General features: G+C 37.0%; 1 protein-coding gene across 2 annotated transcripts; it reads right to left on the bottom strand.

Moving 5' to 3' along the window:
• Positions 1-50: 50 nt before the first annotated feature.
• abcb4 (ATP-binding cassette, sub-family B (MDR/TAP), member 4) lies at positions 51-16,211 on the bottom strand. 2 transcript variants are annotated; one of them, XM_079625060.1, is made up of 28 exons: positions 16,126-16,211; positions 15,561-15,699; positions 15,198-15,258; positions 14,770-14,938; positions 14,612-14,663; positions 14,311-14,502; positions 14,055-14,226; positions 13,072-13,196; positions 12,666-12,837; positions 12,324-12,437; positions 10,212-10,322; positions 9,990-10,115; positions 9,692-9,895; positions 9,420-9,590; positions 9,159-9,320; positions 8,601-8,762; positions 8,100-8,243; positions 7,872-7,976; positions 6,788-6,865; positions 6,596-6,679; positions 6,016-6,219; positions 5,823-5,923; positions 5,577-5,717; positions 3,716-3,872; positions 3,219-3,416; positions 2,324-2,530; positions 1,163-1,309; positions 51-945 (listed from the first exon to the last, which is right to left on the bottom strand). In XM_079625060.1, exons 2-28 carry the CDS (start codon positions 15,620-15,622, stop codon positions 748-750), a joined length of 3,819 nt encoding a protein of 1,272 aa, XP_079481186.1. In that variant the 5' UTR covers positions 15,623-15,699; positions 16,126-16,211; the 3' UTR covers positions 51-747. The 2 variants fall into 2 exon arrangements, with proteins under 2 accessions (XP_079481186.1, XP_079481185.1); XM_079625059.1 differs by having other exon boundaries at positions 15,198-15,261.
• Positions 16,212-16,796: the final 585 nt, after the last annotated feature.

The raw sequence follows: 16,796 nt of genomic DNA on the forward strand, positions 1-16,796 counted from the left end.
TAAAGTCTACGGCCTATTTTTATGAGTCTCAATGTAGAATATGAAATAATGAGGTTAATGAAAAATGAAAACTTTATTCACATTTTTTTTTTACATATGCGCTAGGAAAACAATGCCATAACAGTACAAAATAAAACAGTCTTATGTTAGTCTGATAAATATCAAGGCACAACACACACAGAAATCTATAAGGCAGTCAATCTTCATAATAGAAACTCTTTGGTCATCTCGTCACATGAAGAACAGCTGTCTTCACTAATGAGAAATCAAGGCATTGTTTTTGAAAATACATATGATTTATGTTATGTACTGTATATAAAAGTTACTGTACATCATTATATAAAAACAATCAAGTTTTAAATGTTATGCCCTCAACAGTGTTTGTTGCACAAACTGTGCATACAGTGTGTGACCAGTAAATGAGAATGGTAGTGCTTGGTAGGATTAATAAAAAACTTGTGTGTTTTTTTTGTTTAATACAATTTAATCAACAACAAGAAAGTGCTGAGTTGAATAAATGTTATGGCCTAAAACCAAAAAGTACAACATGACAAAGCACTGACAGTTACACAAAACCACATCCTTATTATTTTCCTGGCTTCCTGTAGTATATTGAAATGCCACTTAGATGAACCTAACAAATCAAATACAGGCCTGCAACCACAGGAGAGCGATTATAAGGAATGTTTTCTAGAATCTGCCTTTTCGGATCCAGCTGCATGTACACTGCTGCTTTGCTCCTGCCCATCAGTGACCCATCTGAGAGGTGACGAGGGTGTAGTACGCCCCCTTCTGGTGGAGGAGCTGCTGATGTGTCCCCTGCTCCACCACAACCCCGTTCTGAACCACAGCTATACGGTCTGCGTTCTGGATGGTGGACAGCCGGTGGGCTACAATGATGCATGTGCGACCCTCACGCGCCTTATCCAGAGCATCCTGCACTATCTACTCACAGGACAGAGAGGGACACAAAGGGAAGTAAGGAAGAACATTATCTTCAAACAGGTGTGAATCTCAATTTTCCTGTAAATACAGGAACAGATTGAATACTGTCTGTATGAACAGGTGACCAAAGTCCATTTAATTCTCAAACTCAAGATATTTATTTATGGTAATAACCATAGTGATATATAACACTCTAAAGAATGAACTGTGATCGTACCTTCTCACTCTCCGTGTCCAGAGCAGATGTGGCTTCATCCAGCAGCAGGACTTTGGGGTTGCGGAGGATGGCCCTCGCTATAGCAATACGCTGCTTCTGTCCACCTGACAGCTGTGTACCCTTGTCACCTGCCTGCGTCTGGTATTTCTGCAAAAAATAAAAAATAAATACAAAATTCATACAATAAGATCAAGTTTATGACTGTAGACAGTCATTTAAATGTTCCTTAGTTTGATGGTTATAAGATTAGAACATTTAGAGAGTTTATTGCATTTCCAATGTCTGATATCTGATATCTGCATCGAGGGATTTATTCAATAAATGTGTTTCCATTGTAGTTTTTTGTGTGGATTTTAGAATGCACATCTTGCCGTTTTTATATCCCAAAATGTGCATAAAAATAGGTGGATGGAAACAGCTAATTGTTCAAAAGTTTGGGATCTGCATAATTTTTTATATATTTTATTCATTTATTTTATCAAAAATACAGAAAACAATTATATTGTGAAATATTACTACAATTTAAAATAACCTTTTTCTATTTTATTCTATTAAAGTTCTATTAACTATTTTTCTATTACAACCTAATTCCTGTGATGGCAAAGCTGAATTTTCAGTATTATCAGATAGCATACATATCTGGGCCTCATTTGGGCCAACTATGGCACATATGGCTCAGTTCTGGCAGGGGCAAAGGCCACAACTCACCCTAAAACCGGCTTGATCTGTGTGGGCCAAACATGGCCCATTTGACCTTTGCTGCTGCCAGAACTGAGCCATATGAGCCATAGTTGGCCCAGATGAGGCCTGGATATGTATGCTATTGCCACACACACTGGTTGAGTCATCGCCGTCATTCCATGTGGCATGTGGGCCAGAAGAATGTGGGAGATGTGGGCCTCAACTGGGCCAGATATCATTTGCTATCTGGGGCAATGTTGAAATGGTTGTTTTGCTTAATACTTTTGTGGAATCCATGATTATTATAAGACAGTTAAAAAGAACAGCATTTATAAAAGATTTATGTTACTTTTGATCAATTTAATGCATCCTTGCTGAATAAAAAATATATAAATTTGTTTTAAAAGAAAAAAAATTGTACTAAGCCCAAACGTTTGAAGGGAAGTCTATATGAGAGTGACTTGTGTGTGTTTTTCGTACCTGTGGCAGCCCCTCTATGAAAGAGTGTATGTTAGCAGCCTTAGCGGCCTGTTCGATCTCCTCGTGGCTGACTTTTCTGTTGTTGTCTCCGTATGCGATGTTCTCTGCCAGGCTGCAGTCAAACAGCACAGGCTCCTGGGAAACAATGCCAATTTGAGAGCGCAGCCAGTGGATGTTCAGCTGCTTGGTGTCATTTTCATCCAGCATCTGTTAACAAAGGGTAACTGTAATTAGTTTGGGCAAATAAATATGATTTATTACTGGTATAATACATCCCAACACTAGTTAGATTTTTTTAGACTTGATTAAATCATTGGATTTGTTACAATCTCTTAATGGTCTATTTATTTTGCTATAATATTTATTTTTTATCTTTTTTTTATGTAGTTATGTTCACATTTATGATAAAACTACCTTAAGACTACCTTAGAATGTGGTTTGATCGATTGGATCCCAAAAAATTAGGACCCGTTTACACTTTTAAGCGTTGTCCACTTGTGATTGAATCACCTGAAACATTGTTAATGGCATGTAAACACGTCTGTGTTATATAATAGTCATAAGGACCTGACGTATGCAGGTGAAAGAGAACCATTCTTTGATGCGCATGTCTGGGTTTCCTTTTTCTGGCCTGCCGTATTGGTAATAAGTTACCTTATCATTGACCTTGAGAGAGGAACTTTTTGTGTATTTGGTGTGAGTGTACTGTATAACAGTGTATGTGGATGAGAGACATTTCACTGAGCTGGACCAGTGATTAGAGACCGTAAAGCTACTTGTCAATTGAGATACTTGGGAAAAGAGCTTAACAAATAAAATAAAATAAAATCAAATCAAAAAAGAGGCCTAAAAAATGTGGCTTCTGAGCCACTTATCCGTCTGTGTTTTCACCTACCACTTTGCCTTGCTGAGGGTCATAAAATCTCTCCAGTAGCTGGATGGTGGTGCTCTTGCCACAGCCACTGCTGCCCACCAGGGCGAGAGTTTGCCCCTTCTTCACCCGGAGCCTGAGCCCCTGTAGCACTGGTACATCCGGCCGGGCCGGGTAGTTAAAACGCACATCTTCAAAACTCACATTCCCTTCAAATTGATCCTGCAGAAATCACAGGAAAAAGGCACATCAGTGCACACGTGTATACACTAGTCTTGACATGACACAGGATATTTACGGTGGGCAGAGTCCAGCTCTGTCTGAGTGCTTATCAGATGGAGCTGCAGAACCGATAAATGATTCATTTCCAAGACTGATGCCTGGGACATTTAATCATAACAGGCTTCTAGGAACTCTGAGATCTTGCCTATAGGTAAGACTCACTATAGTTTAAAACATCTTTATCTCTTGTTGGGAATACTGTATATCCTGGTGTTCATATGTATGTATGAAAGGAATACCGGCTTGTCTCCATTCTCTGAGGCGTTGTCAATGGCTGGGACTCTGTTGATGAGCATCAGTACATGAGAAGCAGACATCTTGGCCTTGGCGTAGTTTGGTGTGAAGGAGTTTGCCTCTCCAACAGCCATTGCTCCATACACAACCGCTGAGATCACACTGAGAGACAGAAACAGATTTATTACCCATGGTTATTATCGTTAAATAAATCAAATAAAAAATGTGTTACTTGAAACAAAATAAACGTTAACTTTGCCAAGACCACATTTTCTTTTAGTTTTAACTTGAAGTACTAAAATAACTAAAACTAATAACTAAAAACTATATAGACGTATTTAAAACAACAACAACAACAAAATGACTAAAATATCCAGGATTTGGACAATGAAACTGAAACACTGGCCAATATAGTGTTGGAGGTTTCACGGCTATATATATGCGGCCTGGTGGCCAAACTTCACTGATTTTACATTCCATCATTAATGTACTCAGAGCAGAGAGTGAAAGTTGAATTATCAGAGGGTGTCTGTACATAAAATATGTACAGAGCCTGTACAGAAACACTGAAATCCACACAACATAATGTGAGACATATCAGAGTTCAAAATGTTTGTGTGCGTCTCGCTGGCTCATCTGTGACCAAGACAAGCAAGTCTTTGTGGTGTATCGAGAGCTACAGTATCCAAGGTAGTGACTGTCGACGCTAGAGGAAAATGTCTGAAAGGGATGTCCAGGTACTAACCAGGATTGTATCCAAAAAAACATAAAACCACAGCTGCCCGACTCACTGAAGGATTAAATGTGCACCTTGACTCTCCTGTTTCCACCAAAACTGTTCGTTGGGAACTGCGCAGAGTCAATATTCATGTCGGGCTGCTATAGCCAAATCTTGGGCTGTGGACAATGCGAGACATGTATTGTTCTCTGATGAGTCCACCTTTAATGTATTTTCCACATCCGTAGAGTTACGGTGTGGAGAAGCCCCAAAGCGGCTTAACGCCCGCACAGTTGCTGCCCAGAGTGAAACACAGGGGTGGTTCAGCGGATCAGTGATGGTTTGGGCTGCAATATCATGGCATTCCCTATACTGTGCTTGATGCGCACGTCACTGCCAAGGACTACCGAACCTGGAGGACCAAAGGTTCAAACATTGTACCTTTAAAGGGGGTGACATGTATCAGCACAATAAGGCACCAATACACACAGCAAGACTTGTGACAGCCATAAAGCTCACTAAACTAAAAAAAAATACAAATTACAGTCTTGAGTGAATGAAAATACTGATGTTTTCCACACACATTTTTCCAGTTATTATCAGTCAGAATACATTGCATATATGATGTGTAGCCCATTTCATCATCTTTATTACTTCTCTTAATAACTGATTGATTAAATAGCAGTGTTTACCCATAGCCTCAGATTCTAAGTTTTAATTATCTCTCTGTTTGAAAGCCCTCTTTTTAGATAACATGAATCTTCTTGAATCTTCTATCTGCAAACATAATGGATCACCAGCCTCATTCGTATGCTACCTTAGAGATCTATTCTACATTCATGGCACATCTGGTTAGTTTTTTCTGGACTTTTCTTTCTATAATCATTAACTGACACTGTAGAAACCAGCAGACTTTGGACCTTCCAGTCCACTCCCACCAGACACCTGTACTTCAGTGTGTTTTAGCTTGAGCGTGGACATATTGCCCATGTGTCTCTACTACCTGATCTCACTCACATGTGAACTACCTGTGACGGACACGCAGAACTACTCTGAATCATGTTAATACTACTGTGGAGTCTTTTCCTCACATATTCCTCAGTCTGCTGTGTGTGGGTCTAATAACAGTCATGTATCGAGCCACTTACAGGAAGACGCCCTCGAAGGTCATCATCTTCTGTTCAATGAGCCAAGAGCCGAACTTGAAACAGCCAGCATAGGCAAAATAGATCATCGCTTGAGAGAAAGAGAACGTCAGGCCGAAAACATGTGCTTTTTTCTTCGCGTTTCTAGGGAAATCAGACAAACATCAATTATCTCACAAGCTCATTTTGAATCCTAACAGATATATAAGCAGACATTTACAGAATTATTATTAATCAGTTTAAACATACTTGTAGGGCACAACTAAGTTCTCCTCATACAGACTCTCAAACTTGCTTTCCCTGGTCAACGAAACCACAGTGCGGATATTTTCAATGGCTTCTGTTGCAATCTAAATGGGAAAAATACATTGTGGACAACATGGTGAAATAAGACAGTTGATTTAAGTTGAGCCACATTAAAGTATACGCATTAAATGTTCACCTTCCCAGCATGCTCAAGCTCTTTCTTGTCTTTTAGAGCATGTCCTGCCAGTAACTTCATCTGGATGGCTCCAGCCACAGCCATGATTGGCACAATGGAGAGAATGAGGAGGGTCAACTGCCAGCCGTACACAAATGAGATGATAATGGCGGTGCCCAGGTTGGCCACATTCTGTGCCAGTGCTGCCATTCTCACTCCAGTTGCCTGTGGGAAATAAAGTCATGGTGCCGTTTAAGATGAGCTACTGTGTTAAATGGGTACCACTTACAATTTGAATTTATAGTAAACAAAACATTTCATTTAAATGTCAACAATTATACAATTACATTTTTTATTGAATGACCAATATTTTACTTAATTTGTACACCATAAAAAATGTACAATTGTTATCATGTTGCTAAAGCACACAAAATGGAAATTAAATTGAGCTTATTTTCACAAAAATACAGTAAAAGAGTAAGTCAACAGAGAATATCACCAATAGTTATGAACTTCTTTGTTACTGAACATGGGCATCAATTTAGGAGATTGGCACAAAGTTCTATTAAGTGTTACTCTCTGTAGATAGAGTGAGACTTACGCCCTGCACTTGAGCTGTATCTGCAGCCAGCCTGGTGGTCAGCGCACCCACACTGTTCTTAGTGTCATCATACCAGCTCAGGTCCTGAAATACACAGACAGGTGTTGTACTACTCTCCATCAACAGACATTCATGAATAGGTTCTTTGGGGTTGACCTTCGGATGACTGGTCCATGACAATTATCATCTCACCTGTCTCATCATGGCATTGAAAGCTTTAAACCTCAGTCGCATGGTCAGAATCTCACCAGCTTTCCCAAAACTGTAACCCTAAAAGAAATTAAAATATTTAAAAAGAAAAAAAAGAGTGAAAATTACACCAGAATGAGAGCATTTAGACCAAGACATAACAGTGTTTCTTAAAATGCTGTTTTTATAGATTGCCATGCCATTTAACTAATACAGCATACATGCAATGCAATATTTTCTGTCATTTATCATAGTATTTTTATTTGCTGATCCACACTTTCATCTGAAAAATATATAAAGGTAAATAACTGATGTCAGGATATGTTTTAATACACTACAGTTCAAAAGTTTTGTATGTTTTTAAAATAGGTATCTTATTTGATAAAAAAAATACAGTAAAACTAATATTGTGAAATACGTTTGCAAATTAAAATAATAGTTTTGTTTTTAATACATTTAAAAAATTGAATTTATTCCTGTGGTGGCATAGTTGGATTTTCAGCATCATTACTCTAGTCTCCAGTGTCCCATGATCCTTCAGAAATCATTCTAATATTCTGATTTGGTGCATAAAAAGCATTTCTTAATATTATCACTGTTGAAAACAGTTGTGCTGCTTAATATGTTTGTTGAAACTTATTCTTTTTTTAGGACTCTTTATTGTTGTGGAAAAAAATAACATTTAATAATAATATATATTACAATGCGCATTTAAATCGACCCTTTCCAATAATTTCTGTTATTTTTAAAACAATTTATTCAAAAGTTGAATGTAATCCTTCAGCATTTCAAATCTTTAGCATTGGTAGTTTGAAGAAGCAAATAATTGACAGCTATGTCTGCTGTTCATTGGCGTAGACAAACTGGTATTTCACAACAGTCATCAGCTTTTAGATAAGAAAGATCACAAGAACTTTTTACCTTCTTCATCTCTGACCTTTGACTTGAATACTGTATGTATTAAGATGGCACCCAATACATTTATTAAATAGGGTGTCTTAGGCAAGTTCTACAATTTTCATTTAGTGTGAAAGTTGGCTAAAGTTCATTGTGTCTACTCAAATGTAAATGTTAACACAAAACAAACCTGTAAGAACAGAGTGAAAAAGGACATAATCCCAATGCCAGCAAACAGCAGCGAGTAGAGTTCAGACCTCTGCCTTACAACATTCTGATCTATCTCAGCAAACACCTACAGAGGAAAGAGGAAAGAAAGAAGTGGTGGCCCATAAATGTATGAGTAGTAATGTCTCAATATTATTGACTGTCAATAATGGTTATTATTATTGATATTTCATTTTATTGTACAACATACAGCAATGATTTTAGAGAAAATGACAGCAAATGCGGGCTGCATGGCTCCGTTGATGGTGGCGCATAAAACCCCAACCACCATGTACGGCCACTCCGGTTTATTCAGTTTCAGGACTGACAGGAAGGAGATGTTTGGAACCTTTTCCTACAGAGAAGTAAAATACAAAATACAAAAAAATCAAATACGAAAAGAAGTATGTAAAATAATTACAATCAAATCAAATTAATAATTTCATTTCTACGATTTCTTGATCGTAATTTGAAGTTCATTATAAAGGAAAGAAAAAATTGTTTAATTTATGAAGATGACACTCACAGCGAAATATATGAGCAGCATATCTACATAATGTCACCAGAAAGATAGATTTATGGAACTTTTTTAAACTATCCCATTTTGGTTTGATTTGAATTGGAAGTATAAAAATAAAGCTATTAAAAGGAAATAAATTTATGAATTAATTGCTAAATGTAGGCGATTATAGTATTAGCCTCAGTTTCTTACTTCCTGTATCTGTTTCTCTTCATCCTGCAGATCTTTTTCTGAGCCACTTCTGGATTTCTGTCTGAAGAGTGTGTGATCATTTAGAGAGGTGACTGAAGGACTCTTCTCATCCATAGTCATCTCCTCTTTGTCCTCCTCTGTGTCTTCTGTGCTCTTAAACATCTGTGATGTAATAACAGGAACTTAAATTGAACCCCATTTACATTCTGAACACATTTTCCCTGTGTTTTCATGCATCAGTATGTTATCGGAACAGAAGATCAAGTTATGACATTTTGATTAAAAATTACAGTCTCAATGTGATGTTAATGCCATTTCATGTTTAAAATAGGCTTTTTTAACCTTTAATGAAAGAACAGTAGGAGGAGAGACAGGAAACATTGGGAGAAGAGAGGGGGAACAGGACCCGGAAAGGCCCTCAAGCCAGGACTTGAACTTGGGGTGCAGCTCAACCCATTGTAAGAGTGCTGCCACAAAGCTCCAGTGTTTCAACGACAACGGGCTTCAGTAGAATATGGAGCTCAAGTGTGTACATGTGTTGTACTAAGGGTTTCTAACCTGCATGGTGACAAGAGTATGGTAGATTCCCTTTCTCTCCATCAGTTCGTCATGTGTGCCCAGTTCTGCTATTTCACCATTCTGGAATCCAGCGATGACATCAGCGTTACGAATAGTGGACAGCCGGTGAGCCACTATAATGGTGGTTCTGCCCAGCCTCACCTTTACAGATGTAAAAAAAAAAAACATTATATATACACTCACACACAAAATATTCAGTGTATTTCCAGACTTTTCTGGACTGCTTAATTTTTGTATTACCTTATCCAACGCTGCTTGCACGATGGTCTCACTCTCGGCATCCAGAGCAGACGTAGCCTCATCAAGAAGGAGGATTTTTGGATTGCGCACAAGTGCTCGTGCAATAGCAATACGCTGCTTTTGTCCACCACTCATCTGGGTGCCCCTGTCTCCAACCAACGTCTCAAATTTCTGAAAATGACCAGAGATATCGGTCAGAGCATACCCGATCAATCTTTGTTATCAGATCAAATGATCAAATAATCAAATTATTTTCCAACGTCTTATCCTACATCAGGGAGCTTCATGATGAAGTCGTAGGCATTGGCTTCGCGTGCAGCCTGCTCAATCTCTTCTTGGGTGACATCCTGCCGACCATAGCGGATGTTTTCTGAGATGGTGGTGGCAAACAGGACTGGCTCCTGACTGACAACCCCAATCAGTTCTCTCAGACTTCGAACGTTCAGAGAGCGAATATCATGACCGTCAATAGTCACCTGATGAGTTAGAGGAAAAGAAAACAGAAAAAAGTTTGGATGAAGGACAGAAAGTTCAAATAGTTCATACCTCTCTGCCTCTCTTTTTACACACCGTTCCTTCTTGTGGATCATAGAAGCGTTGTAGCAGCTGGACTGTTGTGCTTTTCCCACACCCACTGCTGCCCACCAAAGCAATGGTCTGTCCACTCATGACTTTAAGATTCATTCCATTCAGGACCTACACGGCCAAAAGAGAGCCACAGCTAGAGTCATTTCATTCTGTCAAGTTATTTTTTTTAAGTTATTTTTTTTTTTAATCATTTGATGTTCCTACTTTAACATCCTGTCGTGACGGATATCTGAAGTGAATGTTTTTGAACTCTATGTTTCCTTTTACAACATCAAGTTTGTAACCTTCCTCCGAGAAACTGTTAATGTTGGGTTCCTGTTGGTGTAAAAAAAAGGATTGTGAGATTTAAAATACAAATTCCAGGTAAATTCACGATCAAACCTCATTCAGACTAATAGACGTCAATAACACACTAATTGCCCTACACAAGAGAAAAATGATTCCCTGTGGTCTTCTATTCATTGCATCTCAGCAGGGAACCACCTCTGATCCTGAGACCTGGCCATATTTCATGCTGCTAAAACAATGAGGGGAAGTTATGCAACTTGGCTCTGGATTATTTGTGCGCACATTTTTGTCTCTGGATTTTATCTCAAAGCGGTTGTCTGCTTACCGTGTGTGTGGTGTTTGTTTAAACTTGACCATCTTAGTCTAAATAAAAGACAAGTTTAGTGCTGTCTGCTGTGTGTATGTGTTTTGATTGTCCAAGCTTTTCCTTCTTGGAAAAATGGACAGAAGTTAAATATAAAACAGTTCTGACGTTCTGTCATGTTCAAATGTTCAAAACACTAAAGTGAGCTACTCGAGCTGCACTTTCTGAAGGAGAAAGGAGACGTAGATTTACTGTACTTTCACACGGGTGGGATTGGCTGAATGATCTGTACTGTAAGACAGGGCAGGACAGCTGAAAGGATATAACAATGGCCAGAATACATCTGGAGCTATAGCACAACAAAGTCAGGAAACAATACAACTTTTCCAGGGATTGATGATTGCATAAGTATCTTTAAATGCATTGGCTGAAAAGAAATGGCTGCAAATTTGTATGGCAGGTATCAATTCTTGAAATTAATCAATGTAAACATTTGTACATATTTACACTACCCTTCAAAAGTTGGGGGTCAGTAAGATTTATTTTTTTCTGTAGAAATGAAAGACATTTATAATATTACAAAATATTTCCATTTCAAATAAATGCTGGTCTTTTAAACGTCCCAGAATGTTTCTTGAGCACCAAATCAACATATTAGAATGATTTCAAAAGGATCATACGACAGTACTGGCCATTGAAAATTCAGCTTTGCCATCAAATGAATAAATAACATTTTAAAATAGAAAAATAGAAAACAGTTATTTTAACTTGTAATAATATTTTACAGTATTACTCTTTTCACTGTATTTTTAGGAGAGACTTCTTTCAAAAACATTAGAAAATCCTACCGACCACAAACTTTTTAACAGTAACATATGTGACCGTGGACCACTGGGTCACATGGGTCAAATTTTTGTACATATTATGAAAGCTAAATAAATAAGCTTTCCATTGATGCATGGTTTGTGGCAGCGATACAACTATTTGAAAATCTGGAATCTGAGGGTGCAAAAAACTCGAAAAATTGCCTTAAAGTTTTCCATTTATGTTTCTTGATTGAGCTGAATTCACTCACAAAAAAATAAATGTTTTATATATTTACGGTAGGAAATTTACAAAATATCTTCATGGAACATGATCTTCACTTAATATCCTAATGATTTTTGGCATAAAGAAAAATAATTTGATAATTTGACCCATACAATGTATTGTTGGCTATTGCCACAAATATACCCGTGCGACTTATTTTGTGATCCAGGGTCACATATGTACAAAAGTGGTAAAGTATTTGTGTACAGATATGAATGTGGCTCATGAATATGGGAGCTCCATTTATACCATCTTATTATTAATTAGTTAAATTCTTGGCCTCAAGCCTTTTAAAAGACATGGATGGATATATTGTGTTATGCCAGTTACTGTAGGATAATTCAATCTGAAAAAGACATGAAATGTCAATAAGAGTTTAGAAGCTATAAAAAATGCAGTGCTATCTCTTTTAAAAAGGGGAAGTGTAAGGTTTAAATGGGAGGAACGGTCAGAGTTCAGGTTTAAAGTTTTTTTTTACTCCTTAATGCAGAGAATAAAATATTAATATCCTGTCTAACACCCCAGGTAGCAATTATATTATGGAACTGCATTGAGGACAAATGTTTTTTCTTCCAACATTATGAATTATAATATCCTGAAAGAATTTATGATTAGCTAACAATGAGTTCACTCACATGATCAATGATCTGGAAAACTTTGTGGGCGGCCCCTCTTGCACTAGAGAAGGACTGGATGTTAGGAGACGTTTGACCGATGCCGAAAGCTCCAATTAGGACGGAGAAGAAAACCTGAAATAGAGGAACAGAAAATGCACTCGTGAAACAGACTCATGCATATTTAACAATCTGCTTTAAGTTCCCATGAAGGAAACATAACCACTTGATATTTATGATGTAATCGTTTTGGTTTTTTTTTATTTGACAACTGAATTCTGGACCAATGTGACTGTGGGCTTTAAATAGAAGACCAAAGAGTTTCCGAAGTAATGTGTTTGACATAGCCCTGCTGTGACTCACCGTTAAAAGTATACCGACATCATACTCTCCAGCCAGGATAAGAGTGCTGCCATACCAAAAGGCCAATGCATAGGACATATAGATCATGAAGAATGTAAAGCCCATAGCAATGTTCACAGTGATGGCCTTCCTTATGCCAACGTTCTTGGCATCCTCTAAGTTTTTGTGATACCTTTGAAAAACAGATAAAAAGGCACATATTTATTATCAGGATGCAAAAAACATGATGATCACACTGAATAGAAAATTCCCCCCCATCTTCCCCATCATTTTTCCTATTCACGCTTTTGGACAACATTAGACTGAAACTTTTACGACCAACCCATAAAGTGCTAAAACTGCTTTGGCAGGTGAGCTGGTTTATGTTCAATTCTGACATTCTAAACAGGTTGATTTTCCAAAACACCTCTGTATCTCTTTCTTCTGTCCACCAAAGGCAAAGACAGTTCTGATGGCTGACAGCACTTCCTCAGCCACTGCTCCAGCCTTGGCATAGGCCGTCTGCTCCTTCGACGTGAATGATGTCATCACCTAATGAGACAGGGATACATTGTTGTTTCTTCATCGATTTAAAATAATATTATAAACCATTTTATTTTTAGCCCATCAACTTTATCTCTCTTTGTGACAATCACATACTTCCATGACATAATTTTTAAACAAAAAATTCAGTTTTTTGTATATATATTATACGAAAAATTTGAATATTGTGCAAACGTTAATTTATTTCTGTAATTCAACTTAAAAGGTGAAACTAATATATTATATAGACTCATTACATGCAAAGTGAGATATGTCAAGCCTTTATTTGTAATAATTTTGATGATTATGGCTTACAGCTTATGAAAACCCCAAATTCAAAATTAGAATATTGTGAAAATGTATTCATAAGCTGTAAGCCATAATCATCAAAATGATAACAAATAAAGGCTTGAAATATCTCACTTTGCATGTAATGAGTCTATATAATATATTAGTTTCACCTTTTAAGTTGAATTACTGAAATAAATGAACTTTTGCACGATATTCTAATTTTCAAGTTTCACCTGTATATATATATACAGTATATATATATATATATATATATATATACACCACAAACATATAATTATTTTAATGTTTTTGAAAGACGTCTCTTTTGCTCACCAAGGGTGCATTTATTGGATCAAAAATACAGTAAAAACAGTAAGATTGTGAAATAATATTACAATTTTAAATAACTATTTAAAATGTAATTTATTCCTGTGATGGCAGGAATTTGACATTTAAATTCGGTATTTGAAATAGAAATCAAATAAATGCTATTTATAATTCCTCTCTCTCTCTCTCTCTCTCTCTCTCTCTCTCTAATATATTGAACAAAATGAATTGTATTCTCTTTTGACCCACCTTTCCGATGATAGCGGCTGAGACCCCGAGTAAAGGGCTAACAGCGAGGATGACGAGGGTCAGTTTCCAGCCTTTGACAAAGCCAATGATGATGCCAACAAAAAAAGTGGTGAGATTCTGAAGCAGCATGCCAAGCTTATCTCCAATGCCTTCATTTATTTTGTAAACATCACTGGAGAGGAAAAAAAGAAGAGTGGTATACATATGCCATTGTGTGTGTAATATCTAGGTAAATGACTCTTATTTAATGTCATACTCTTGGAGGCGTGTGTTGAGCTGTCCTGTCTCATTGACATCAAACCAGCCAATCTCTTGTTTCATGATAGAGTGGAAGAACTTCTTTCTAAGTCTCTTCACCTGACGTCCTGCTGCAAGAGTCCAAAAGGCCACCTGGATATATGCCGCCACCAAGACTACAAATCCCATGATGCTGTAGTATATAGCATGCCTGGGAAGGAGAAACACGACAATCAGACACTTAGAAAGACTTAATTAAATTAAAACATGAATTATAAAGGAAAATGGCAGTGTTCCAATACAAAGCACATTGGTCTCACCTTGTCATCTGCTCCCCCAAAGTCTCATTACTAGTCTGTGGGAGGGTGAAGTCTAGAGATTAAAAGACCGCATGTTATTGTTAGATTTTAAAAAACCTCACAGATTCCCTGTGTAACAACAACAGTACAGTGATGAGGCATACAACTTATACACTCACTGGGTGGAAGGGTGGTGTTCTTTAAATTCTCTAATATTGTATCGTCCACAAAGCTGTTTGTCATATCTCCAAATACAATAACCATGAGAGGAAGTACTGCCCCATTGGCCATGGACATGATTGTGGCAAAAAGCATCAGAAAAATATCGACACCATCTGCATAACGAAACTGACAAAAGGACACACTTCTTAAAGAACAAGTTATTCTTTAAGTGAAAATTCAATTAAATAACAAAAATTATAACAATTACATATAAAACTAAAATAATTATCCACCACAATTGGCTTATACAGTTCAATTTTATTGTTTGGTTGTGGTTACAGACTCAGTCTTGCTGAATCATTTTTAAAAAAGTATTATTTAGTGTATGATAGTTAAATTATTATTGATTTCACAAATAATAATAATAATAATATATTCCACTCACTATCTTTAATGGTCCCACCATCTCCATCTTTTCTTTCTCCTCTTCCTTTCCATTTTTCTCACTGCTGGAAGAAAAAACACTATTAAGTTTTAAGAATTAAAAAAGTAAACGATAAAATTAAAAATGAATAAAAACATTTGAATTTGAAATTCTCTGAATGTAACTAGTTACCGTTTTGTTTTTTTGCTGTTACACTTTTTTGACTACATGATCTAGCTACCTCTTTCGTGACTACGCCAGGGCATGAGACATAAAGCATGATTACAGCTCAAACAAATGTATTTGTAAGAACAAATGGCTGTTGAAACATCAACAGAACATAAACGTAACCTTTATTATCACAAAAAAAAAAAACCCATTTACCTTAAATCTCCATTTTCCTCCTTTTTGCCATTTGACAGTTTCAGATTGGATTTCTTGCCCATTTTATCTCCGATGCTGATAGTCCGAATCTAAGTGTTAATCTTAAGTGAATGGTCTGGATGGGGCAGGTGGTTTTATGCTGTGTCATATAAAAACACACTATAAAACACTGCACAATTACAGACAACAAAAACTCTGTAGCGTTTTGAGTTGACAGATTGAATAATAAACCTGGTAGTAGGCTACACAGATGATTCCCTCTTACCCCAACAGCATTACACAAACATTTCGCTTAAATTTTAACTTCAAGGCGTTATAATTGCCAACGTTCGTCGGTCCCACATTGAACTGTCGTGCGCTTTAAAAGTTGGGGAGCATTGGCGAGCCTAGAAATGAATCATGTTGCTTTAAATACTGTCGCTTCAAATAACGTTTACGACCCTTAAAGACGTGGTAATCCGAATGTCTCAAATACCATGGGTAAAATCATAACATTGATTTTATGTTACTACACAGTTATTATTGTAAATTCGAGGATGTGAGGAGCTTAATGAAAGATACATACCGCTCAGACGCTGTCGTCCCACCCTACTGTCCCACCACACTGGTGCTCTGCTGAGGCGCGAGAGCGCAGAGGACCTTCTGCCAGAGCGCAGTCGCGCGCGCGTTTATACAGCCTTGAGTTTATTATGTTACTGCGTATTACATCATTTACAACCTCCATGTCTCATGGATGTCCTCCCTAAGATGCTTTAATGATTGAAAGGCCATTAAGATGGATATCTGAGATTATCTTCAGAATGTCTCCAATCACGTTTTTAGTATTACAAGAACATTTTTGTTGTTGTTGTTGTTGTGAGATACATTTGTTTTATAAACTAAAATATAATATAAAATTACCCTAGCATCAACAGTAGCTAGTTTTAAACACATTTCATGCCTGTATATAACCACCCTCCCCGTATGGGGATTTTGGCCAGTCCCACGTCAGAGGTCTGACCTTCTAAAATTTTATCCAACAATTAAAGGCGTCATTATTTTTTTTACATGTCGTGATATAGCCTAATTGATATCTAATGAATAATGAATATATAATGTAGAAAAAAGTATGTTATTATTAACAAAAACATGTGTCCCAAAATCTTGTTACCAAATGGTTTTCCTCAAAATTAATTCAATTTAATACATTTTATCTAAAAAAATAATTATTAAACAATTTCACCTCCCTTCCCTGTC

The sequence above is a fragment of the Phoxinus phoxinus genome, assembly GCF_949152265.1.
Source record: "Phoxinus phoxinus genome assembly, chromosome: 10".
NCBI classification, from domain to species: Eukaryota; Metazoa; Chordata; class Actinopteri; order Cypriniformes; family Leuciscidae; genus Phoxinus; species Phoxinus phoxinus.

Bases quoted from the DNA above. Each gene is read 5' to 3' on its own strand.
- abcb4 (XM_079625059.1), bottom strand. From the start codon at position 15,622: ATGGGCAAGAAATCCAATCTGAAACTGTCAAATGGCAAAAAGGAGGAA. The intron at 10,323-12,323 runs GTGAGTGAACTC...TTACACCAACAG, and splicing joins TTTTCCAGATCATTGATCAT to GAACCCAACATTAACAGTTT. The intron at 8,763-9,158 runs GTTAGAAACCCT...ATTACATCACAG, and splicing joins ATACTCTTGTCACCATGCAG to ATGTTTAAGAGCACAGAAGA.